Source organism: Vanacampus margaritifer, chromosome 13 (genome assembly GCF_051991255.1).
Source record: "Vanacampus margaritifer isolate UIUO_Vmar chromosome 13, RoL_Vmar_1.0, whole genome shotgun sequence".
In the NCBI taxonomy this organism is placed as follows: domain Eukaryota; kingdom Metazoa; phylum Chordata; class Actinopteri; order Syngnathiformes; family Syngnathidae; genus Vanacampus; species Vanacampus margaritifer.
The window spans coordinates 21,312,348-21,337,836 of NC_135444.1; the positions used below are offsets into that span (position 1 = coordinate 21,312,348).

The 25,489-nt window shown below is 41.2% G+C and overlaps 2 protein-coding genes across 8 annotated transcripts; both read left to right on the top strand.

Moving 5' to 3' along the window:
* The first annotated feature begins 2,310 nt into the window (after positions 1–2,310).
* On the top strand, positions 2,311–16,567 carry brdt (bromodomain, testis-specific). 7 transcript variants are annotated; one of them, XM_077584397.1, is made up of 19 exons: positions 2,311–2,365; positions 5,425–5,696; positions 5,779–5,916; positions 6,553–6,691; positions 7,049–7,170; positions 7,688–8,017; positions 9,088–9,216; positions 9,464–9,688; positions 10,691–10,866; positions 10,928–11,307; positions 12,199–12,330; positions 13,071–13,123; positions 13,195–13,330; positions 13,550–13,611; positions 13,924–13,984; positions 14,213–14,316; positions 14,406–14,578; positions 14,938–15,151; positions 15,876–16,567. In XM_077584397.1, exons 2-19 carry the CDS (start codon positions 5,505–5,507, stop codon positions 15,939–15,941), a joined length of 2,832 nt encoding a protein of 943 aa, XP_077440523.1. In that variant the 5' UTR covers positions 2,311–2,365; positions 5,425–5,504; the 3' UTR covers positions 15,942–16,567. The 7 variants fall into 7 exon arrangements, with proteins under 7 accessions (XP_077440523.1, XP_077440521.1, XP_077440522.1 ...); XM_077584395.1 differs by lacking the exon at positions 2,311–2,365 and adding an exon at positions 3,503–3,683; XM_077584396.1 differs by lacking the exon at positions 2,311–2,365 and adding an exon at positions 3,517–3,668.
* Positions 16,568–17,383: 816 nt separating this feature from the next.
* On the top strand, positions 17,384–25,216 carry ephx4 (epoxide hydrolase 4). The gene is made up of 7 exons (XM_077584402.1): positions 17,384–17,958; positions 18,923–19,008; positions 19,796–19,953; positions 21,227–21,355; positions 21,590–21,693; positions 22,966–23,114; positions 24,600–25,216. The coding sequence occupies exons 1-7, from the start codon at positions 17,734–17,736 to the stop codon at positions 24,838–24,840; spliced, it is 1,092 nt and encodes a 363-aa protein (XP_077440528.1). The 5' UTR covers positions 17,384–17,733; the 3' UTR covers positions 24,841–25,216.
* The last annotated feature ends 273 nt before the right edge of the window (positions 25,217–25,489 follow it).

Below are 25,489 nucleotides of genomic sequence, written 5' to 3' on the forward strand. Positions count from 1 at the left end.
ACGCTAAGCTACGCTGTATAGTACGAAAAACAAAACGGGGAGAGCAGATAATGCTAATGCTAAGCTACATTATGTAGACCAACATTGTGTACAGTACAAAAAGACACACAAATAGAATAGCAGTCAGGATTTATGCTTAAGTACACTGTGTAACCTACTACAAAAAAAAAATGCTAGAAAAGCAGTTAGCACTTGCGCTAAGCTAAACAAAGCAATAAAAACAGACACATGTACACAAACTGGGATAGCGGCTAATGCTCATGCAAAAAGTACATATATACTATGTATTTATATATATATATATATATATATATATATATATATATATATATATATATATATATATATAAACAACCTTGCTGTTTTTACAGTCATAAACTAAACATAGCGGTTGAGTCTGCTTTCTGCTCTGGATGTTATCTACACGAAGAGACGCTTCTGGAAAACTCTGCTTTGCTCATCACGCCAACAAGGTCGCCGTTCGCTAACATCTGGAAGCGGGATGAACGGCGAAAAAAGGGGCCCGATGAGCACGAATGGTCCCGCTGGTTTGCCGTCGTCAAGGACAACAACAACGCCGGGATGGTTTTTCCACACGCCTCTCGTGCGCCTGCAAGGGAAAAACATAAGGGTCCAATTTTTTTCTAAAAAGTCAAGATGTCCAGCTCCTCACCTCGTCCTCACCCCTTCTTCCCGAGGGGCACCGCTGAGCCTCTCCGCACCGTCGCCACGGCGACCAAGGCCCACTTTCACTCTAGTCTTTCCATCTCAATAACAGACTCACTTCCATCTCAGACTACTTCAACGGCCCCCTTTTTTTTCTACAACTTGCACTCATGTTTGGAGTAGAAGCAATGACAAGTTTGCACAATATAAAAAGAGCCCAAAAATAACCAACAAATTCTCCATCCACATTGCCCAAAATTAAAATGTTTAGAACTTAGCATATCTGTATAAAAATGTGAATCAAATTTGATAGCAACGCGGCAACATCTCTATAAGTTCATTTTTGAAGGACCCCTACAAATGGCCAAAATGACCCTAAAATGGCCGCTTCAAAACAAAATGGCAAATTTTCAGTCATGCTTCCAATTTGGAAAATGTCTCCATTTTGAAAGTCTAGTACAAACGTGCTGATTTGCCTTTAAGGGGCGTGGCGTAGTGAATTATGTCAGGTTGGCGCGTGTTCGTCTCCTTCATGCTCCTTGTTAGTGTTTTCATTTTGTATTTGAGTGTTTGGCTGTCAATAAACAGCAACGGCGTATCTAAAAGTTCACTTGTGTTGACTTGAGAAAACGTGACCATTTTGGAATATTAAAGTTAGCAAAACAATAAGCTGCTATGAAAATAAGCGTGGAACAGAACACAGAGCAGAGCGTGTAGTGACCCTGCGAGCCACGATACTCTCCAGACCAGCTGACACAAGACAGACGCGTTTGACTCCATTTTGTTTGGGTCCGCTGGCTAATGTATGATCCAGCTGTGTGTCCCCCACCTCCCCAGCCGCAAATCCCCCCCCACACTCCCTCCCCGCTTCCCTCGCCATCCGCACTCTTCGGATGGAAGCCTCGTAGAAGTGTCTCGTTAAGTAACCACATGTGGCTCTCGTTGCCCAACAACTGTACTGCTCCATTTTTACATATGTGCCTTTTTACGACGACTACTAGCATTCTATTTACACACTGAAAATGGATGACCCTCATGAACCGTAGTTTAGCGTATTTGTCAGGGACTGTGTGGGCAATTTAAGAATTGGATGATTTTTTTGGTCCCCTCCCATTCACAAAATCCATAAAACATGCACAAAATTTAATTGTAGCTGCGTATTGACAATTCCGAGTTTATGTCACAAATCGTAAAATGGGGACCAACACGGAGAAATTACTCTCTCCGTCCATTGAAAAGTGTTGGATTGTTCTAATTTGATTTGTGAGGATTATTTTGATTTCGAAATGTGGTCAAATGTCGATTGATTACAATAATAATGCCTGGTTTGTATGCTAAACACATGCAAAAGTAATACAATACATCGTTTGTTTTCACCGTACATTGCGTTGTATTGCGGAAATAACAGAAATGCCCGGATGTTGCAATTGTCAATATGGAACACTACCTAGAATGGCTTCTTTCTCTTGTCCCTTCCACTTAATGACCAATTTACAAATACAACAAATTAAATGAGTTTTTAAACTGATTTTTGGGGGGTCTGAAATGAATGAAATTACGTCCTTGTAATTGTGAAAAAAAAAAATTATCACAGGCATTAGATTACGCTATAGGAAGAGAGAAAATGTGAGCTACGTGACTCAGCAGAAATGACATCATCAAGCTAATTGCTCTAACGTAGGTAAAATAGACCTTTAAGGTAAGTCTTTTCTTCGTTTTTTTCCCGTTTTTTTTTAAATTTTCAACTTTTCAGCCATAATGGAGTACGTCACTCAAACCAGCACAACCGAACCATGTTACTCATATTAAAAGACATGAATACCAGAGCCTCTCTATTATTATTTTATGCTAAGTTATGCAGTTAGCATAGCATAGCATTGCAATGGCTAGCAAGTGCACTTTTGGCAGAAACTTAACATTAGCACTAATTTGTGACCTTTTTGCTACAATTATTTAATTACAAATGATTTAATTAGCAATTGTTTTCAGGTGCCTAAACATTGGTGTAAAAAGGCTGCGCCAAACTGCATAGCATAAGAGCTGCGGGATGAATCAAATGATGATGTTTTATTAACCGTCATTCTTGAAAACATAAAAGATATAATAGAAATGGTCTGTGACAGACACGGGGAGAACATCTGGTCATTCTACACAACTACCATGGCGCCATCTAGTGGACTAAGGCTGAACACAAAATATTAAAATATTGATATAGTACATAATCCTAATGGCCAAATATAACATTTCACCTAAGTACCATAACGCTATCTAGTGGGCTAAGACTGAATACAAAATATTAAAATATGAATAGAGTAATAGCCAAATTTCACCTAACTAGTTTATGCATTTTTTAATCATTAATTACAACGCATGTGGGAGATCTAACAAAGAATCAATTTCACTAATAAAAGTTGTGCCCTTGACGTACTTATGACTATGAGTAGGACGGTATTTTTCCTTTTATTTTCTAAATTATTCATGATCGGTGTTTCCTCCAAACTTGAGGATGTGCGTCTCAAGGGACACCATCTTTGGGCAGGCCATGAATCGCGTGGTTCAAAAGTTTAGACGACCTCTTTTTTTTATGGAATTACCCATTCAATATTGTTGTATTTTATTTTTAATAAACGATATCATGTACCGTATCACTGTTGGTCTATCAATACATAGGGCCCTTACAAAACTGCTGTCTTATTTTCTTGACAGGAAGTGAACGCGGGTGTCACGGTGTGTAGTTCACTGTCCGTATGGGCGAATTTTCCCACTGTGAAGTGGCCCGTGAATGTATCGCCCCGCCTTGCCTTTGCCTCACTCTGGTTTGCACTTGAGGCTGACGGTGGCAGCGGCAGCTTGTAGTGGACAAGCGCCGACACCTCTGCAGGGTCAGCGGCAGTGACTGCTTGTATCCGCTCAACCTCCGGCCAGAGCTCCACGGTGGAGTGCGGAGGCTTTCCCCGCTTTTTGTACCTTCACTTGCGGACAGTGGGAAACTCTCCCCGGAGGTCCGGCTCATAAATGTAACACTAAATTCTACAATGTTTGAAACGGCTCCATTTCAACATTTCGACCCAATGCAGCACTTGTTTACTTTTGCTTTACGACATAAAAATGGTTTTCTGTATGAGACTCGCGATGTACAATTTGGACCAATCAGTCGTAGAACGAGCAGCGGGCTATAAATCCTACACCGTTTCCGTAGCTCACCTGCCGACTGAGAGATGAATGCAAGGAGTCCCGTGACGTGTAAGGTTAACGCCAGCTCGGTAAGATTGACCCGAATAGGCACTCGCTACATTTTCACACATTTACATCGGTGAAAGTCTACATAAAAAATAAATCACTCTGCAAACTCAACAAAATCCTCTGCCGCTAATCGCCAACTCTGGTTTTGCGTCACTTGCAGATGAGTGGTAAAGTGCAATTAGAGGTTTTGAATAAGTACACGAGAAGGTTACAAAAAAACGTTTATTAAGTCCATTAAATCACGAGAGACATGTGAGCGTAACTATATCTTGCCATTTTCTCCTGTTTTTCGCAGAAAGGTTGTGGGGAAAATGGCACAATTAGCTACAATGCTACAATTACGTTGATGTCACGGTTTTGAGGCGAAAGTGCTAAAAGTTTTAAGTACAACATTTTTTAAGCATTGTGCTTGGTGAACGTACTTTTTTTCAAGTGTAGAGCTAAATAAAGACAAAGTTGACTACGAGTTTTATTTAAAGTAATGCTAAAAGCGCCCGTGGCTGCGGCTTCAACTTTACGATTGTGACGTGCTAGCTAGCAGCTAATGATTCGGTATCTGTAAGATTTCAAGTTGAACATTTCGCCGGTTTTTCCTTTCTGTTCTAAAGCCCTCGAAATTCATTTTTCAACACCTCGAACAATAAAATCTCATAATTGAGTCCATGATTTTCATTCTATTTTTCATAAATGTTCTGTGGGGAAACCTGACTCGAGTTGTGTGTTTACTTGTTTTAAGTTGAGCTTTTTGCGCCATGGTCATTCAGTTTTGAAAACACACCGATGTATACGGTCAATGAAAATTAAATAAAGTACATTTAGGAATTAGATTTAATGATATAAGAATTCATTGCCATTTTTTAATTAATACATTTACATAGCACCAACTAAACATTTATAAAGTAGCGTGAATTTTTAGGAATATTAATATTTTATTTACCTAAAATCAATTATTTTAATGAGATCAATGAGTTTATACATTTAAATAGAACCATTTTAGGGGGAAATTGGCTAATGTAGAAATTCCAGTACTTTTGACTTGAGTATGTACGCAGTTGTGCTCTAGATGGCAGCATCAGACTTTCATTACGTTTCATTACTGTGTGACAACAGTGCAGGAAGTTTTATAGTGGTTTGTTGGCAATTGTTTCTACAGCTTTCTAATGAAGGAAAATCTCTGCATTGTAAAATATATAAAAAAAAAAATCTGGTTTTATAATGTGTACTTAAAATCAAAGTTATACGCATGCAAATGTAGTGTTGTGGCCCCTTTCCATGTTGGTGCCTTTCACACGGAGACATAGCTGACTGAAGGACTGTGTGAAAGGGGATGTTGATTACAGTAGAAAAGGCAGGAAATTAACGGGCCATCATCAAACCCACTGCTTTATTTTGGTACATATTGCACAATAGCAAGAAAGAAAGAAAATAAATACTTGGGCAGCTAATTTTCCTGATGTAGTTGCATCTGCCTTCCAACTGTTGAGTGGTTGTTAAAGACCTTACTTCCCGTTCCAGGTGTGCGTGAGATGGTGAACGCCTCGTCGCAGCAAAGGTACATATGAGACCCCTCCCCTCGATTGCCTTTGGGTGGTACCATGTCTAGCATGGAAGACTGCCCCAACTCGAGCGGGAACCCGCCTCCGCCTGAGGTGGCCAACCCGAAGCGGCCAGGACGCACAACCAACCAGCTGCAGTACCTGGAGAATTCGGTGCTCAAAGCTCTGTGGCGCCACCAGTTCTCGTGGCCCTTCTGCCAACCCGTAGATGCCGTAGCGCTGCATCTCCCCGTGAGTGAGACCTTCATCCCAACTTTTTCACCAACCTCCCGTTGTGCGCTCATGCTGTCCCCTCCCGCTGTTTAATTTCCAGGATTATTATACAATTATCAAGAATCCAATGGATATGGGCACCATCAAGAAGCGCCTCCAGAACAAGTATTACTGGAAAGCAATGGAATGTGTACAGGACTTTAACACCATGTTCACTAACTGCTATGTGTACAACAAGGTGAGATAATACTAGTACACGCCTGCTAGTAAACTAGAAGAGTGCATGAGTAATTGATGGGCATCAAGTTAAAGTTTGCAGAAATCTCAACCTTTGAGATACACAGGGTGTCCATAAAGTCTCTTTACCATTTCAAAAATGTATTAAAAATGCAATTGATTAGATATTTTATTTACATTTGTTCTATTGTATTCAGCGTTTCTTAAAGTTTTTTTTTACCTCTTTTAATACACTTGTACATGGGCACCATTAGTTGCACGAAGCACATCAAGACGGTACTCGATTTCTTGCCATGTTCGCTGTAGCATAGCCTCATCAATTGTGGCAATGGCATCAGTAATCCTTTGCTTAAGGTCAGTAATGATAAACACTGTGTGTTTTTTTTAAACACTGAATACAATAGAAAATATCTGAATAAAATATCTAATCATTTGCATTTTTAATCAATTTTTCAAATGGTAAAGAGACTTTATGGACACCCTGTATATATAAATTATCTTTAAGTATTAAGAGTTGTCGTGTTTTTTTAAGGATAGAATTTAAAATGAGTTTGTAACAAATAGTCATGTTGTGAATGCTTTTCTGCATGTATTGTGTACGTGGTCTTGAATAGCGTGCACGTCTTCCTGTCCTCAGCCCGGAGATGACATCGTTCACATGGCCCAGATGCTGGAGAAGCTTTTTTTGCTTGAAATTGCTAAAATGCCCAAAGACGAATGTGAAGTCCTGCAAGTCGTTGCAAAGGAAGCAGCTAAAGGAATGAATAGCATTGACGGTAAGTTGCTAGGCTGCAGATTTACTCTCTCCTACCCTCTTTCACACAGATCATGGACTCAACAAGAGGTCGGTCTGGCATTGGAAGCCAGCAAGGAGTCTTTCCACGGCAGCAAACATGCATTTTTTTACAAGGATAAGTTGCAAAACTAAATGAAAATCCATGATGTAGTAATAGTAAGTAGGGATTTCTGCAACTGATGATTAGATGCATTCCACAAACCTACAAAAATAGGTGAACTACAATATTTTTTTTCATCTAGCCGCCTCCCCGCCTCTATTACACGACTGACTCTGGGGAAATTTGTGGAGCGACAGTGACCATGGGAATTAATTTGCGCCATTTGTTGCCCAGCAGGTTCTTTGAAGCCGAGGCCCATCGTGTCCCAAATGGTCCTCCAGCAGACGATGACGCTCGTCCGTCCAGATGCTCCTCGCCCGGTGACACCTGCTAGGATTGCGGCTCAGGTGGACGAAAATGTAAGTGTGTGCATTTTTATGTATTGTGATTTGTACATGAATAGGACCAATCATCTGAGCTTTCTCTGAGTTCCACCTGTCCTAGCAGTATCCCGTGCAAACTGGCAAATTGATCCATTTGGAATCTCCTTAACTCCTTGACTGCCAAAAACGTTAAATAACGTTTAGTAAAATCCTACAGAGGAGTGCCAAAGATGTTAAAAGACGTTTGTTTCAAAACAGAGGTGAAACTAACCATTTTCTATTGTTGATTACTGAAAAACGGAATAAGGTAGAAACAAACTTTTTTTTCTGATGAAAGATGAGAGTCCAATCTTTCATTTGGTAGTATGTGTGTTTCCATAGTCCAAACACACAATTTTCTGTGGACCTTGAAAGATCAGTCAAAATGCTTAAGATCGGCTGGCACCCACGGCATCCCTTTTCTGAAAACGTCTGGCAGTCAAAGAGTTAATATACCATATTGTAATTATTAATAATTTAGTTGTCTATTTTTCCCCACATTCAAATGTTTTAGCTAAAAAAAGGAATAAAGAGAAAATTGGAGCCTGCCCCTTCAACTGTAACGAGCAGTATCAGCGAGGCGCCGACGTCATGCGCGCTGTCTATGAGGACGGGCAGTGGACGGCCCGTCAAGGTGCCAAAGAAGGACCTCGCCCACTTGGAGGACACTCGAGCCAAACTGCCCGAGCCGCTGCGGCACTGTGACGCCATCTTGAAGGAGATGTTCTCCAAGAGGCACTACGCCTACGCGTGGCCATTTTATACGCCCGTGGACACCGTGGCGCTGGCCCTGCATGACTACCATGACATCATCAAGCAGCCCATGGACCTTGGTAGCATTAAGGCAAGTTAGGGCTTCAGATCAAGGTTTCGAGACGGGGTTCGGGTCTCAAAGTGGAGTTCTGAGACAATATTTAGTTTCAAAACAGTTGAACTTTCAAAGATTAGGGTTTCAAATGAGGGTAAATGTTTCAAGCCATAGACAAGACTATACAGTTTCAAACTCGGGTTAAGGTTTCAACTTTCAAGCAAGAGCTACTGTTGCGAATTTGGGTTCCAAGACAGTAGGAGGGTTTCACACAAAGTTAGTTTCATATAAGGGTTTGGGTTTCGAATTAGGGTTTCAAGCAAGAATTCCGTGCCTTAAATAGAAAGTTACGGTTTTAACCCTGCAGAACCCACGGGGTCAAATTTGGCCCCTATAAATTCTGCTACTTAAATAACAAAGACCTTTATTTTTATTTTTTTATTTTTTTTTTACAAATTTAACTTCAAAAGTCCAGAGTGCCACTTCTGACCCCTGCATGGGGCCATCTAGTGGATGAATATTGCACTTACATGAGCTAGAGTGGTGGTGACAAGATGGCTGGCAACATGCTGTTTTGTTGAGCTGGAAATCAATCCAAACAAAACCATCTTCTCAGCAAAACATCAGATGGTAAAATAGTGTTTTTTTTTGTTAATCTATTTTATATCATGTTGCAGAATGCCTAGGAGTATGTTTTATATATATTTTTGATAAATTAGCAACTCTGAGCTAGTTCAAACATATTTTGGTGTTCAGTGAACTTATAGCAGTCATTTAATGTATAATTCATAATTTTACAAAGAAGAAAAGGGTTCTTGGGTTCTCCAGGGTTAAACTGGGGTTCCCAGACCTGTTGAGGGTTTAAAAAAATATTAGGGTTTCAAACAAGGGTTAGGATTTCACGGCGTTGGGGTTTAAAATGATGGTTTAAAGGATTTCAAGACTAGGGTTTCAAACAAATGTTAGAGAGCGATGATGTTCTAAAATAAAAGAAGTTTTAATTTTCATTCAAGATTTGGGTTTCAAGCAAAGGTTACAAAAAAAAGGGGGTGGGGAAGAGAAAATTAAAGAAAGCCTCAAGGTAAGGCTTTTTTTTTTCTCAACAGAAAAAGATGGAACTGCGAGAGTACACATCGGCTGAGGAGTTTGCGGCCGACGTCAGACTGATGTTCTCCAACTGCTACAAGTACAACCCACCTGCACACGAGGTCGCCAACATGGCCCGGAAACTGCAGGTAGGCGTCAGTTTGTAGTCTTACACAAAAACCTTCAGGCTTCTGATAGATTACAAAAAAAAGTCAGGAAGATTTTGCTGTTTATGTATGTGTGTGTGTGCTGACTCCTTTTGAACATGAGTTCATCCAATGGTCTGGCAAAGTTTCATCCAGGACATCTCATCACTTGCATTTGTAATATTTGATTTGAAGATGTAAAGAAAGTTAGTGGACACCCATTATTGATGTGTATTACATCATCAACCAGGAGGTTTTTGAGGCACGTTACGCAAGGGTTGCACAAAAGCCAGTGGGGGCGTTTGTGGCGGCGCCTCGTCCTCTCCATGAATCCAAAGGCAACCGTGTGGGAAGTCCCGCCCTCTCGACCAGTTGCTCCTCCTCCTCCTCCTCCTCCTCCAAGAGCAACAGTTCTTCCAGCACGGAGAGTTCGTCAGAGGAGGTCACCACGCAACTGACCAACCTGCAGGAGAAGGTCTGTCGGATCTTCCCTGGCCTTTGCTTTGTTGTCAGATAGCTTAAATGCATGCAAGACTTACGGTAAAAGCTCTCCAAAAAAAATTTAGCAACATTTTTTTTGCCCGCCAAATTTGAAGAGCACCTGTTATGTGTTAATTCTTTCGACATTTAATGTTATGAGGGCGTTTCTACATTTTTTTGATCCCCTGCACACTCTCATCCTTCTCTTTTTCTAATCAATTAATTACTTGCATATAATTTAAAATGGTAGTTTGACATGAACAAATATTCTGAATGTCACACACAAACATTTATTAAATGCTTTACTTTAATACATGCAGTTATGTTTACGGACTCAAACACAACCTGCGCTTCCTGCAACGTAACCATCCACTGTCAAGCTAAAAAATCATCTGCGATCAAAATTATAGTGTGATTAATCTGCATTAATACATGAGTAATACTATATTTTTTTGTTATTAATCGATGAGTTAACACTTTAACTTTGACAGAGTTCGCAGAAAGAGAAAACCATATTTTCTTTCTCAAATGTATCCCTTTATATCTTTTTGCCACCAGAGTGTTGTTTGGATTTCAAAGATCTTTGGTGACACCAGCCCCCAGACCCCCCCCCCCCCCCATAAAACAAAACTGCATCTTTCAGAGCTGCCTTTTATTGTGTGCAGTCTAAGGCACACCTATGCACTAATCATGGTGCCTAATCCTGCATTTTGATTATGGCACACCTGTGAGGTGGGATGGATTATCTCGGCAAAGGAGAAGTGCTCACCATCAGAGATTTAGACTTGTTTGTGAACAATATTTGCCTATGTGGAAGAAGTTTTTGATTTTTTTTTTTTAGTTCATCTCATTAAAAAAAAAAAAAATGGCAGCAAATACGACAGTGTTGCGTTTATATTTTTGTTGAGTATATTAGTTAGGGAGTCGGGAATACGTAAACGATTGAGAATGCAACCAACATGAGGTCATCGCTCATTCTCCATTGTTGCGTGTGTAGCTGCAAGCAGTGACTGCCCAGCTGAGGAGACTCACTCAGGACCCCCTGATGAATCCAAAGAAAAACGACAAGTTGAAGAAGGAGAAAAGAGCCAAAGAAAAGGACATTGCAAGACTCGAGCACAAATCGTCCAATTATAAGCGTGCTGTGGAGAACCACATCAAGAGTTCTGCCTTGTATGTATTTTTTTTTTGGGTGTGCGTGTGTTTGAGTTCTGATCTGAGAATTTTTTTGTAGTCACGGCAACAGGAGCGTGGCTTTCTGGGACGAGCCGACACCTCTGACTTACCAGGAGAAGAAGCAGCTCAAGCTGGACTTGGATGCTTTGCCGCCACACAAGGTGGCGCACATTGTTAAGGCCTGCGACGCCCCGGCGCAATGGTTGTCCTCCAAGGAGCTGCTGGTGGACTTGGAGAAGATGAAGACGTCCACGCACAAGCGCCTGCAGAGGTTCGTGCTGGCTTGCCGGTGGAAGAAGTGTGGCAAAAAGGACCGCTCTGCAAGCGGGAAACTGGCGAAATATGTGCAAGTCGTGCATTCGGCCCAGTCGACGGGCGCCGGTAAATGCAAGGTGCTCGGGAAACGGCAGCCGGATGGCAAGAAGAAGAAGGCAGCAGGTAAGAGAGGTTTCCACATTCACACATGATACTTGACATGTTTATTGAAATGAATTCACTTGGCGGGAAGAAATTGATTACAAAATTAATAAACAGCAATTTTGATTGATTGTTTAGAGCCGTTGTTTAGCTAAAAATGTGTTTTAATGTTCCCGCTACTGTCTTTTCCATAATGAGAGCGCAAATTGTCTCTCTTTCCTACTGTATTTGGGCTCACTTGGTTTGTTTTGCTCTGCTTGACGCTTTTGCGCTTCCTTTTAAGTGCGCCCCCTTGTGGTTTGATGGATAAGCTGCACCTTTGTATTAGCCGCAGGGTAAAAAAAAAAAAAAAAGTAGTGGCTTATAGTCCAGAAATTACTGTACTGCAGAATGATTATCTTTGTGTTTAAATTCAGTCAAAATAAGAAATTTTCCTTTACTTTGGAAGACAATGCTCAGTATTTTTGCCCATTATCTAACATGTTACTAACCAAACCAATAATTGGATCATAATCAATCAATAGAAAAAATAATGGGCAGTTGAATATATTGTGAAAATCATTACTGTTGCCATTTTGTTTAGTAACTAAGCAATGCCAGATAAATTAACAAAAATTAGTTAATGGATAGTAACTGGTTTTTTTTCTTGCAAAGTAATTTTTTTTTCCAATTATTCAATGTAATAAATGATCAAAAAAATATTTGCTAGCCGCAACCCTAAATAAATTTTTCTCACCCAAATTTTATACATAATATGAAAGATGTTTTTAAATTTAGATTTTTGCTAATTTCTTAGAAATAAAAATGAAATCACATATACGCAAACATTTTCACCCTTTGCTCAACACATTAATACCTTGACTTTAGAATTTTTTCAGTTGAATAAGCAAACTCTCAACTTACCCGTTCCAGCCACCCGTGCTTCGTCTCCAGACTTCATCTGCCCGTCAGCACTCAGCAGTAGCAGCAGCTCGTCACCCACTTCCTGCCGCAGCAGCAGTAACAGTAGTTCACCATCTTCTGACAGCGGTCACTCGTCTTCTGGTGAGCTTCTCTGCTATTGTCACCCCGGGACTCTCTTTTTCTTTTTCTAAATGATGACCAAGTTTTATAGTTATTATAACTCATTCAAACCAAAAAACATGTAAAAACGTCTTTAAATACTTTGTCCTTCCCTCCCAAAAACGAGTTTACACATTTTTTTATGCAAGAGCATACAAAAGGCTTTGATGCAGCTTCTGACATGAAGAGGTGGCTTAAAGCAGTTAAACGGCCAGCAGGTGGCAGCAGAGTATAAGAGATCAGCCAGGGCCATGTTGCAACAAGTTCTTTTTGTCAGTGTTTTTGCCAGGAATGTGACTATAGACGAAGCTTAGCTTTATTCTAATGCTCATTTCTGCTCAATGAAACCAGATACAAATATACTTTTTTCCCTAATGAAAGATGACACTCTAATCTTTCTTTTGGTAGGTTCCATGTTTTTTATAGTAATGGAACACACTATTCTTGCAGAATCAGCCAAAATCCAGTAAAACAGCAGGGAGCGAAGGGGGTTGCTTCAGTGAAAATGGCTGCAAGTAGGGCTGGGCGATTTTGCCTAAAAATAAAATATCAGATTTTTTTTTTATTTATTTTTTTTTTTTTTACAAAAAAATTGATTTACGACACTGAAAATAGGCTATTATTAGCATTATCAGCCAACTATATACTATGTTTCATAAGGATTTTATGTCACAGACGACTTCTCTGTATTCATTGTCACCTCCATCTTGCTTGTCTCCCAGCAGCCAAACTCCACAAGAGCGCTAAAGGCCAATGGAAAAAGATCACCATAAAGGTAAACGTCTCCCTGTGGCCGTTGACGCTTTGAGCCGCGAGGGCGCCAACCGGCCGCTTGTCACGCTGCAGGCTGCCAGTCGCAAGCTGACCCACGGGGGGCGCTCTGGTAACGCACAAGCTTCTGCTACAGCTGCTGCTTCCAAGCTAACAAAGACCACCAAACGCCATTGGGGGCGGGAAGGCAGGATGACGCTGCCCCTGCCAGGTGATGCTTACATCTGCCAGTCATTCTTACAGGCTCCTTCTCGTGGTACACGAAGAATCACTCGATTACATTTTCAAACTGTGCGTAATGTCACAGAGGCTTGAACTGCAGTGTTTCACTGGAGTACAATGTATTTGCTTTTAATCTTTCATTACTGTGTGCTTTTAAACCCTTTTTTTTTTTTTTTTTTTGTAAATAAAAACGTTTGTGTGTATTTAGCAGACCTGTCCCCAATGCCGTCCCCTAAAACTATACTGGTCTGGGCCATATCTGGATTTAAGGTAACACTGTTGAGCAAAGGTTTTGGTGCTAATACGCCTGTGAAATATTCTTGCACTCTAATCGGCATGTTAATATGCCAGACGTGAGGTGGCTGGATCATCTCCAAGTGCTCATTACAAATGTTGAGACAGATTTTTTTAAAGAAGAATTAAGTAGGCCTGTCATTTACAGAACAACACTTACAGGTAGCGCTTTGAGTTAAGTACATTAAAAGTTGGAGAGAGAAAAAAACGGTGTTTTGTTTTTGTAGATTGTCCCGTAATGGCAATTGCCATTTGCCGTACATGCTTTTAATGTTGCCGTGTTTTCAGGCCCCCGTCCTGTCACCGCTGAAGAAGACTCCGCTGGCTGCGAGAGACAACATTCCATCTGGCAAGTCAACTTGCAGAACAATTTCTTGCACTTAGGATTTGAGAATTCGAGAAGTTTGGCATACTGAAAAGAAACGGAAGAATCAAAACGCAGTGAACCAACATTATGTCATTTGAGAATGTGCAGCTAATCCGATCTCACTCATGGATAATCAAAATCGGCTGCGTAAGACTTTGATTGGAACGCCTCTAAATGAGTCGCTAAAACAAAGCAAAACTTTGTATTCAGATTCCAGATGCCCTGAAGAAGTTCCTGGCAGTCAAGTGGCAGATGTGTCATCGTCCTCCAATTCTCCCTGCAGATCAACTCCTCAGGAAAAAAAAACTACAAATGTATGGAGCCCCGAAAATCACCTGTTTCGAATTTTAATTGTAGTTGAATTCTAATTAAATAATGTATTTTGTTTTGTTTTTAATCTTAGGACATAGTTCTGAAAAATGCCGAGTCGTGGGCCCGACTGGTGAGGCAGTCGGCTGCCATCCCGACCGCCATTAAATCGTCCAAAGAGAGTTTCCAGCAGTTCCGGAAGGCTGCCATGGAGAAGGAGCGCGAGAAGGCGCTGAAAATGAAGCAGTTGGAGGTTCCGGGAAAGAGGTACTGTAGTATACAGGATCCCAAAACTCTTGAATACTATTTCAAACTCATCTTGCAATATTGCCCTTTTTAAAGCGGAAGTCAAGTTAATTTTTGGGGGGTAAAATAACATGTCGCAGCGCACCTGTTTTCTGGGTTTGGTCACATGACGTTTGCAATGCTGACAGCAGAGGGCAGTATAATGTCAAAATGGATTCACCATGAGATGGCTGAAAACAGTGATTTCATCTTATTCTACCAACTCAATATTGACTCAATTCAATTTTATATTCCACTTAAAAAAAAAAATTAAAGGTGTGTTTATTCAAGTACCACTTAAATATTATTGGTTAATTTTATGCATTTAATTTGAACTCCAGTTTGAATCTGAATCTGCCACCGAGCAAGGCCGACCTTTCATTTCCGGGTAGCGGCGTCCTTCTGGCAGAGACGACGCCACACTTCCCCAGCAGCAGCGGCGGCGAGCAGCCCACATCCCCCGTGGAGACCTGGCTCGGGAGGGCCCAGTCCCCCTTGAGTCGAGAGCGGGAGTTGGCGAGGAGGAAGGAACAGGAGCGTCGCAGGCGAGAGGCGGTGAGTAGGACTGGGCAATCAATCGAAACTGCGATTTGGGCTTCTCACGAAACCCCAAAAACATTTGCAGGGATGTGATTTTTCCGCTAATTCGCGGAATTCCGCTTTTTTTATCTCCCCCCCCCCCCAAAAAAAATTCCGATTTTTTTTATTTTTTTTTATTATTTTTTTTATTTTTATTTATTTTATTTTTTATTTTTTTTAGTAGTTCATTGTGTATGCACATGACTCCGACAGATAACATCTTCTGCTATAACAAAGACATTTGTGGTATGCTCTAATATGAGTTACTTTTCATTTGGTCATGATACAATTATTTGTTCATGAAATTTGAACTCTTCAACATTATTTATGTGTTAACTTAGTAATCACATTAGTTAGATATGATGATATTCTCAGTGATAGTTTTTAAAAGCAAAGACAGTCCAATGTTTTTGAATGTGACTGATTTTGAGTTGACTAAAACTGCCATTTTATATGGGATAGTTCAATATACATTGAAAATTTATGCTGTTGTTTTGTCTATTTCTTTGTCATGTGAGTGCATTGAAAGTACTTAAAAACACGGAAAACCCATGAGCCCTGGACTTAGCTGGGTGCTGGCGGCCCCCAGACCCCCGGCTAAATTTTCAGATAATTTCACTTTGGTCAAATCACATCCCTGCATTTGAATAAAAAAATCACACACAATTTACTAAAGAATGTTTTTGTCTTTTCCTGGTAGATGTCATGCATTGACATTACCATGCAGCAGGACGTCATGACCACTTTTGAACTCACACTGGACTAAAAAAACAAACCACTGGGACTGCCTGGAAAACAAAAAAGTGCCTTTGGAAAAAAAAAAAAAAAGAAGCCACGCACACCCAATATTTGCCTTTGGGAAAGTCCGCCACACTGTTACACTTTTGGCAATTCTGCGTCCGTTTTCACGTTTGGGAGAAAGTTCCAGCACGTGCGCCGTTTGTTGTCTTCATAGCACTTTTTTGCTATGTTTGTGTTCTAAAAAATTAAAACGCATCTAGTATGTGTGCCATCTGTGTTTTGAATTTGTGTTTTGAAACACAATTGTTTTCTTTATTTCAAAATTCTGATCTGATGGTAAAAAAAAAAAAAAAACCCTTCAGTGTTCAAAATGTTATTGTAGAAAAAGTGGGATTAGAAATTCCAATTCAAACTCAGATGGCGCAGATTATACATACGCTTCCCTTTGACATTTTGTTTACAAAGAAGACTATTTTGCAAGCATGCTTTCCTCATTCACTGCATTCTCTCGTTGTTGTTTGACATGCACCGCACTTTGTTGGCCATGAGGTCGTATGTTGCGCCTTGAACACGTTCAAACGAGGAGAGGCTTGTTTGCGTTGTTAGTTATTTGGTTATTTTATTACTGAAAATAATAAATATTTTCACTAAGCAATCAGCGTGGCCTCTACATGGTTTGCACAGACGCAGCGAGCAGGAAGTTGTCTTCGATCTGGGTGAGTTTGCTTCATTTTTATTGTGCTAACATATAGCTAATAATTATTACATATACTGCACTTTTTCCACCACAAACGGAGAGTTGGGGGCGGGGGGGTGTACCCTGAAAAAAAAGATTAATGAGAACAAAAAAAAAATAATCTGCAGATTCTGAATCGTAAGTATAACGAGGGTCAATGGTGTACTTATTATGCTTTGCTGACACTTGAGATTGTTTGGATGACGTGGCGGGGGCTTTTGAATTTGGGGAATGCACGCCCCTGCTTTTACAATGTTACCAATTAATTCTCCGATCGTTTCATGAAATTGATTTAATAAAATGTGTGAGTAAAATTGTTTATAGTACTATTTTTAAAACGTTAGTATATGTATGTAAAGTATATGTAAATTAGTATTTTGTTAATATTTTAATGTAAATGCACTAAATTCATTTTATAGAGCCCTTGCATATATACAAATGTTTTTATGTTCAATTATTTGATGAAATTGTTAGTTTATTTACAGCAATATATAGGTTTAGCACAAATGATTAACTCTAATTAAATGTTAATCATATTTCTAATTAAGTCATAATCAACCAATTATTTTTAAAGAATTGAAAAGAAAATTAAAAAAAAAAGTGTTTTGTGAACCAATTAAAAAAAAAGTTTCTTATTTAAGTCAATAATTACAAAAAAATGCAATTTAAAAATTAAAATTAATTACCTTTTTGTTAGCACAAACTTGTTTATTCCATACATATTTCAACTGAGGTTTTTTTTTTCCACACTTGGCTAATGAATTAGCTGTCCAATGCATGAATTCCACTGCATGTGTTTTAATTGCACTTGATGTTTATTCTAGCAGAGCTCCACGTGTGTTGTGCCTACTGTGCATGCCCCGAACACAAGAATAGACGTGAGGTGGAACATTAACTCTTGATTGGCCGCAAACAACAACAACACTCCCCCCTCTCTGACTCCCTCCCTCCCTCTCCCTATTTTCCTCCCAGTCGTCCGTCCCATTGAGCGGCTCGTCGTTCGGGATCCTCCCTCCCTTCGCTCCTTTTCCTCTTCTCCTTCCTCCTCATCCTCTCCATCTCTCCAAAACGCGATGCAAAGATGGCGCATCCGCTGCTCGTCCGCCTGGCGCTGCGCCTGCGACTTTGCGCCTACTGGTCGCTCGTCGGCGCCTTTTGCGCGCTTTGCGGCGCCGCGGCGCTGCTGCGGCTCTGCTGGAGCGCCATCGCGCGGCCGACGGCCACCTTCCGCTGGACGCTGCGCGAGGTACCGCCGGCGTGTCTGCACGACACGTCCTTGGGCACGCACTGCTACGTGCGCATCAAGGTGAGCGGGAGCGAGCGAGGGAGGGAGGGAGGGAGCGAGTGAGGCGCGTGCACGAGCGGCGGGGGCGTGCGTGCGTGCACCTTGAGTCGTGATCGCGGAGGCCGTGCTCGTGCGAGTTTTGTTTTTGTCTGAGATAAAGCGCGTGCACGAAACTTCACTCCGAGAAGTCTTGTCGTTGCTATTGCGTCATCAGTTTAGGCATTAATGACGTCCGCTCAATGGACAATTTATTAGGTACACGCGTATAATGGGAACCAATACAAAACTCATGCCTTTTCGACTTGGAGTTTGAAGCAAGCGTTAGGGTTCAAATTAAGCTTTAAGGTTAGGGTTTCAAGACTGGATGTTGGTTTTGGGGTTTCGGTCCAATATTGGGGTTGCAATCTGGGGTTTGAAACAAGGGTAAGCAGGCAAGCCTTGACCCTTGTTTGAACCACAACCAACACCAGGCTTCAAACCCTTTGAAACCTTGACCTTTGTCAAAAACCCCAAAACTGACTTCAATACCTAACTTGAAACCAACACTTTTTTATAAAACCCAAAACCAGGTTTGAAACCGTAATTTGGAATATTGAACCACGGGTTCAAACTCAAAGTCTTGAAACCCTAATTTTGTAATTTTGCATTGAAACCCCAGCCCCAGCTTGAAAAGGGCTGAAACCCATTTTGAAACACAAAATTGTCTTGAAACTTTATTTTCTTTTTTTCATTGTCAGGATTTCAAGGCTGGGTTAGCAAGTTAGTTGATGAAGCCAGTGTTAAGGCTTCAAATTGGGGTGTTGGGCCTTGTATAGGGCTCAAACAATTGTTAAGGGTTGAAGCCAATTTGTAGGGGTTGGAATTAGAATATCAGACCTGGGTTCGAATTTCTGTTAAGTTAGAAGTTAGTGTTTGGGGAAATTTGTGAGACTGAATTGAAAACATGATGACGTTGTGTATCATTTGTGATCTTGTATGCCCACAGGAGTCGGGCCTGAGGTTTCACTACGTGGCGGCAGGTGAGCGGGGCAAGCCCCTCATGCTCTTCCTGCACGGCTTCCCCGAGTTCTGGTAAGTCGGCCACTCCACCAGCACCTTTTGCTTCCTCTCCTGTAAATGGTAAAAAAAAAAAATATGTTTAAAAAAGTGCTTCCAGGATCAGCCTGGTTCATCCAACTCTCGCACGGGTCCAAAGCCTTTAAGATGTCAACCCAATCCCTCCCCCCCCCCCCCAGCCGCCTTTTGGATTATGATATGATATAAAACCCTTGTGGATTGGGGTCAAAGATGTTGTCAGGTTGCGTTCACGTCTCTTCACTGCATGCGGAAGCCACGCCAAGACAATTTGGTTTTCACTTTCCAACGGAAATGGACATGTCGTTTGGAAACTGAAAAAAAGAACTGTCGCTGTCGTAATGGATCGGATCGACCGTCAACAGTGCGTGGCGACGTTTTTATCGCTAAATTAGGATTTATTTTGGATTTATTTCTTAATAAGAAAACTGCATATTTTTCCTTGTTATTGAAAAATATTTTTAATCGGTTACATGTATGCAAAATACATAATTTTTTTTTCTTTATAATTGTCTTCAATATTGATATTGCAATAGTGTCAACCATGCATAATTCAAACAATTTTACAGCATGTTATTTTTTGAAAAGGAAATGGATTTTAGATTTGTTCAAATCAAAGAAAATTGTGGGTATCTTGAAACTGTTCAACTTTACATGCCATTAGTGTGTATATTTTTACCAAACATTGTGAGCGCGTTCATTGGAGAGTTTGAAACAGTCCTGAGAACTGTCACAGGTTTCAAACATGCCCCTGTTGATGCCAAGCGTGCTATTTGTGCCACAGGTTCTCTTGGCGCTACCAGCTCCGCGAGTTCAAGAGCGAGTTCCGTGTGGTGGCGGTGGACATGCGAGGCTACGGCGAATCGGACCTGCCGCTCGCCGTGGACAGCTACAGACCCGAACTGCTGCTCACCGACGTCAAGGACATCGTGGAGCACCTCGGTGAGCTCACAGCGACGACGCGTGCTAGCGGTGGCGGTAGCCATGGCGACCAGTTTGACTGTGGCACTTTTGGGCCTTGAAACAAGTGGCAGATGCTGTGTAATATGGTTGCCATGGTTACAAAGTCAAAGTGAGCGCTAAAGAAGGATAATGACAAGATAGGATTGACTTCACCTGTCCTATTTCAGGCCTTTTTTTTCCCTTTCTGTCCTTCCTTTCTGCATATCCTTTCTTTTCTTCCTGCTCGTCGTACTTTCCTTCCTTCCTTCCGTCTAGTATTTCTTTCCTTCCCGTCATTCAGTGTCAAACCTTGTATTACTTCAGAGGCCACTTTCACCCAAATTTGATCTCAAGTTGGCAGGACCAGTATGTCAGTGGCCAAATAAGCTAGAGGTTCTCAACCTTTTTTTTTTTTTTTTTTTTTTTGTGATGTACCCTCTGTGAAATATTTTTAGTACTCCCTAACAGCACAAAGCAAAAAAAGACTTTCTTTGTATTTATGTGGTCTCTTAATCTATTTGGAAATAAAAAATGTACCTAAACAAAGAAATATTTTTTTTTATTATAAATAAAGATTCGTGCACATCAAAATTAACAACATTAAGTGTCCTCCTTTGGGCTCATAGCAAAGCTCTTAAAGAGGAACAATTACCTGATTTTATAAATAAAGTTTTCAAGTGATTGACAGGTGATTTCTAAGCGGCATATGGCAAGTCAGGTCGAACCATTCTGGTATGGGGGAGATGCTACGTTTTTAGGACATTGAAATTGAATATTCTACTGAATATAAAAATAATTTTATAAACGTTTCTGAGACATTTAAATATACTTTTGAAATGTATTTTAATATCTCCCGTACATCCTGGATTGCCTTCAACGTACCCCCCATTTGAGAACCACTGCAATAAGCTATAAATAAAGACAGGTCAAAAATATTTTGGTTTTTTTTTGGGAGGGAGGGGGGTGCATTCTGAAAATATACCCATTTATCGTTATTGTAGAGTGAAATGAATGTTCTTAAAAATGAGTGAAAAAGTTTTGCAACAAATCCAAATAGCCAAATGTCAGAATGCCGACAAAATTAGCAACAACAGTAAATTTTAGGGAAAAAAAGTACAGTTTGTGTTGACCTCACGGGCCAAATTGGCGGGCCGGTTTTGGCCCACGGGCTATATGTTTGACAACCCTGCTCTAGAGTCTTTCCTTCCTGTCTTGTCTGGTCTTTCTAGCCCTCCTGACATTTGTTGTCTTTTTTTGGGGGGGGGGGGTTGAGGGTACAACCGTTGCTTCCTGGTGGGCCACGACTGGGGCGGCACCATCGCGTGGTTGTTTGCCATCAACTACCCGGAGATGGTGGCCAAGCTCATCGTCCTCAACTGTCCCCACCCGTCTGTCCACGCAGGTAACGCTCCATCCGACTCTCCATCTGTCACTTGATCTCATTAAGGAGGAGGCTGGAGGTTATTGCTTTAATGAGCTTGAATGACGGCCGCGTTTGCGTCCATCTGCGGACACGAGACAAGAAGCGGAAGTTCACAAAGCAGTGCGACGTGACGGCAATCTAACGTAACAAGCGCCGCCTCATCATCCTCTTCTTCTTGTTTTTCTTTCCTCCCCTCATCCTCTTGTTGTTCAGACTACGCCTTGCGTCATCCCAGCCAGATGTTGAAATGCAGTCACTTCTTCTTCTTCCAGCTGCCTCGCCTGCCTGAGCTCATGCTCTCCATCAACGACTTCAAGGTGCCCCCGACCTTGACTCTCTTCAAGGGCAACCCACTGTCTGCCCGTGTGTGTGTGTGTGTGTGTGTAGTGTGTACGTGTGCGTTTCCCACCGTCTGTGTGCTATTTTAAGAGTGCATCAGAGTGAGGGCTAAAAATAGAAGCGTGGAGGGAGAAAAAAAAGGATGAGCAATCTTCTGTGGAAAATTCTTGAGCCTTTATGAGTATTTTTTTTTTTAAATCTTTTTCAACCTATTATAGCACAGTCCATTTTCCCAGGGAAGTGGGAATTTTTGTTAGCCACCAAGACAATTTCCTCAGGAAAAAGCAGTTTGTTGTGAAATCATTTGAACGTCTGTCCTGCATTATTGCGCAATTATGCTTCTTGCTCTTTAAAAATGATCGCTCGTTACTTTAAAGGGCGCGTTTCCTCATGAGAATGCAATATTTTGTTACTTTAACATTTGTTCGCAAAAGAAGTGCTACATTAGACACGTTTTTTGTTTGCCTACAACGTCATACTTTGTCATAAAAGTGATCTTCAGATATTTGTTTAAAAAGCCTGGTTCAACATTTGCCGTTCAATTCATTCAAACCAGCTTCTGTCATGAAGAGGTGGCTTAAAGCAATGGGAGTTTTTACAAAAAATGGCCAGCAGGTGGCATTAGAGTATAAGAGATCAGCCAAGGCCATGTTGCAACAAGCTCTTTTTGACAGTGTTCTCACCAGGAATGTGAATATTTATGAAACTTAGCTATATTCTAATGCTAATTGCTGCAAAACGGAAACCGGTACAAACGTACTTTTTTTTTCCTGATGAAAGAAGAGACTGTAATCTTTTGGTAGGTTCTATGTTTTTATAGCAATAGAACACAATATTCTGTGGGCCTTGCAAAATCAGTAAAAATCCAGTAAAAGAAGGGGGTTGCTAGGTGAAAATGGCTGCCAGTGAATGAGTTAGACCTTTTTTTTTGTGCCTAAAATGTCATGAAAATGCTCGGATATTTGTTTAAAAAGGGCTGGTTCAACATTCGCCATTTTTAAATGCTAAATTGTCTCAGCAAAAGGCGACATTCAAGCACAAAAATATGATATACCGTATGTAATGCAAGTACTTTCAGGCGTCCCCACACTTTTTTTCCAGTTGATGTAACTGAAAGGTAGCGTTACATAACACATCCGTATGGAGGTGACGCAGTGAGCGTTTGTTGTGTCAGCATAAAGTCAGAGTGGGCCACGTAAAGTGGGGACAAACGGTTTCCTCTCTGACTCACGCCGTATTTCTCTCCCAAGGCTCTGAAGGCCTTGTTCACCAGCCGGAGCACCGGAATGGCCCGGAAAGGAAGATGGCTGACCAGAGAGGAACTGGAAGCGTACCTGTATGCGCTGTCGCAGCCTGGAGCTTTGACGGCTGCGCTTAACTACTTCAGGAATGTTTTCAGGTGCGCCGGGGAGAGCGAGCTTTACTACTGAAGGTTAATGATGTCACATTTGAAATGGTTACAGTACAAACAGGTAATAGATTCATTTTGTTGATGTGGAAGTCAACCTTAAACATTTCTTGGCAATAATGTGACCTCACGAGTCTAAACATGACATTCTGATTAATATTACATTTGTGAAATATAAGTTGCTCAGGCAATGACCAATCAGAGCTCACCTGTTTTCAGAAGCTGCGCTGTAATTGGTAGTATAGTAGAATAGTAGGGTTACCCTTAATTCCGTTAAAGTTAATATGGTAACATTTAATTCAGTTATTATGGTTACAGAATAAATGGCTTTGGTTGGTAGGGTTAAGGTTAATATGGTCACAGTAAATAGTTATACGGTTACAGTTAATGTGGTTAATATTGTCACACTTAATACAGTTACAGTCAGTATGGTTATTACAGCAGCAGCAATAAGGTTAGTTGATATGGTCGATACAATTAATACGCTTACATTAAAATGGTTAATACGGTTTGTTGATAAACGGTAACATATTGAGGTTATTATGTTTACAGTTCAAGTTAAATATTGCTTAATATGGTTACAGTAAATAAGGTTAGTTACTGATAATTATTTACGAATAAAACTGTTTAAATAGAGTCCATAACATTAATATTTATTGAATACCTCTAATTGATCATGCTATTTATTGATATTACAAATTGTTATGGTAGAGTGGATGTGGGTATCCATAAAGTTTTGTTTTTGTTGTTATTAGAGAACAAGATTTCCCCCAAAAAAACAAAGATGAGATTCCATCTTTGTTTTTGTTTTGTAGCCCTCGTGTGTCCTTGTTTGGGAGATTCAGATGTTGCTCAGCATGCTTCGACACGGCCCACTGTCTTTACGTGTCACCTTGACCACCACGTCACGACTGTTGCCATGGTGACGTGTCACCAGGAGGCGCTACCATTCAAAAGGATCTGCCTCCCTTTTTTTTTTTTTTTTTTTTATAAAAGAGTCAAACAGAGATGCGGTGCAGTACGGTGATCTAGTGGTTAGCAGGTCTGCCACACATTTGAGAGGCTCCGGGTTCTCGGTTCCAGCAAAGTCAGCCGGGATAAGCTCTAATAACTCACCCGCCACCCTAATGAGGACGAGACCTGCAGTCGTCGTGTGTGGCGCCCTCTAGTGTATGATCAGAGCAGAAACAACAACTTACGTAAAAGCTGAGAAAAAGGAGCACAAATGTCATTAGGCGCACGTTTGAATGAATGAATGAACTCACCACACATGAACGAGCCAACCATCTGCTGCTCAATCACACGACGGCTTTTTATAGCACGGAACAAAATGAAAAGGGACAACAACAAAATTGCCTCTCGCTGCTGTTGTTTGCCCTTACCTGACTTTGATTAAATAATCATTTCACACTATGGCCTTTTTCCTCGGGATGTTCGAGTACTCAAGTTGAACTTGACATACTTGTATGATTCCAGCTCTCTGCCGCTGAGCCGCAACCAGGTGCGCTCTCCGGTGCTGCTGCTGTGGGGCGAGCGAGACGCCTTCGTGGAGCAGGAGATGGCCGAGGCGTGCCGCTTGCACATCCGCAACCACTTCCGCCTCAACGTCATCTCGGGGGCCAGCCATTGGCTGCAGCAGGACCAGCCCGACATCGTCAACACGCTCATGTGGACCTTCCTCAAGGAGGGCGACGGCCGCAAGGGCCACAGGAACTGACCGGCGGGCGGGCGGCGGCGTTGCCTGGCAACACAGCGATGACGCAATCGTCCGTTTCAAAGCACACTTTGAGGGAGGACACGGCCGCGAAGGACGCAGGGTGAAGACTTTCTTTGTTTACAGTGCATCCGGAATACACAATTTGTTATGCAACAACCTTATTTCAAAATGGAATAAATTGAGGGAGGAAATGAATTTAATCCATTTTTTATCATGTAAGGCTGACACCCAACAAAATGAGAACACAGCGCTGTTAAACTGCTCAGTCAGTCACATGACATGTTTATTTTCACTTCCTCCATCCTCCTGCTTTGTACCAACACACGCATTCCGAAGTTAGCCATTTTGATTTTATAAATAAACGCACTTACTGTCACTTCTTGTGGGGTTCTTCTAAAAGTAGACACTGTTAAAAATAGAGGCTTTTTGCTCTAAACAAAACACCAGGAATAGAACTGGAATTGTAAAAAAAAAAAAACACACCCAGAAAGACGACGTGATCGCTCCACAATGTTGTGTCCAAACTCCACTTTCACTTGACATCAATTCTAATGTGCCTGTAATCTCATTTAATATTCCACTAGATGCCTTCCACATCTGCAGTTGTGTAAATATATAGACATGTGGTCGCTCCACAATGTTGTGTACG

Bases quoted from the DNA above. Each gene is read 5' to 3' on its own strand.
- brdt (XM_077584397.1), top strand. From the start codon at position 5,505: ATGTCTAGCATGGAAGACTGCCCCAACTCGAGCGGGAACCCGCCTCCG. The intron at 5,697-5,778 runs GTGAGTGAGACC...TTTAATTTCCAG, and splicing joins CCGTAGCGCTGCATCTCCCC to GATTATTATACAATTATCAA. The intron at 11,308-12,198 runs GTAAGAGAGGTT...TACCCGTTCCAG, and splicing joins CAAGAAGAAGAAGGCAGCAG to CCACCCGTGCTTCGTCTCCA.
- ephx4 (XM_077584402.1), top strand. From the start codon at position 17,734: ATGGCGCATCCGCTGCTCGTCCGCCTGGCGCTGCGCCTGCGACTTTGC. The intron at 17,959-18,922 runs GTGAGCGGGAGC...GTATGCCCACAG, and splicing joins ACTGCTACGTGCGCATCAAG to GAGTCGGGCCTGAGGTTTCA. The intron at 21,694-22,965 runs GTGCCCCCGACC...TTCTCTCCCAAG, and splicing joins TCTCCATCAACGACTTCAAG to GCTCTGAAGGCCTTGTTCAC.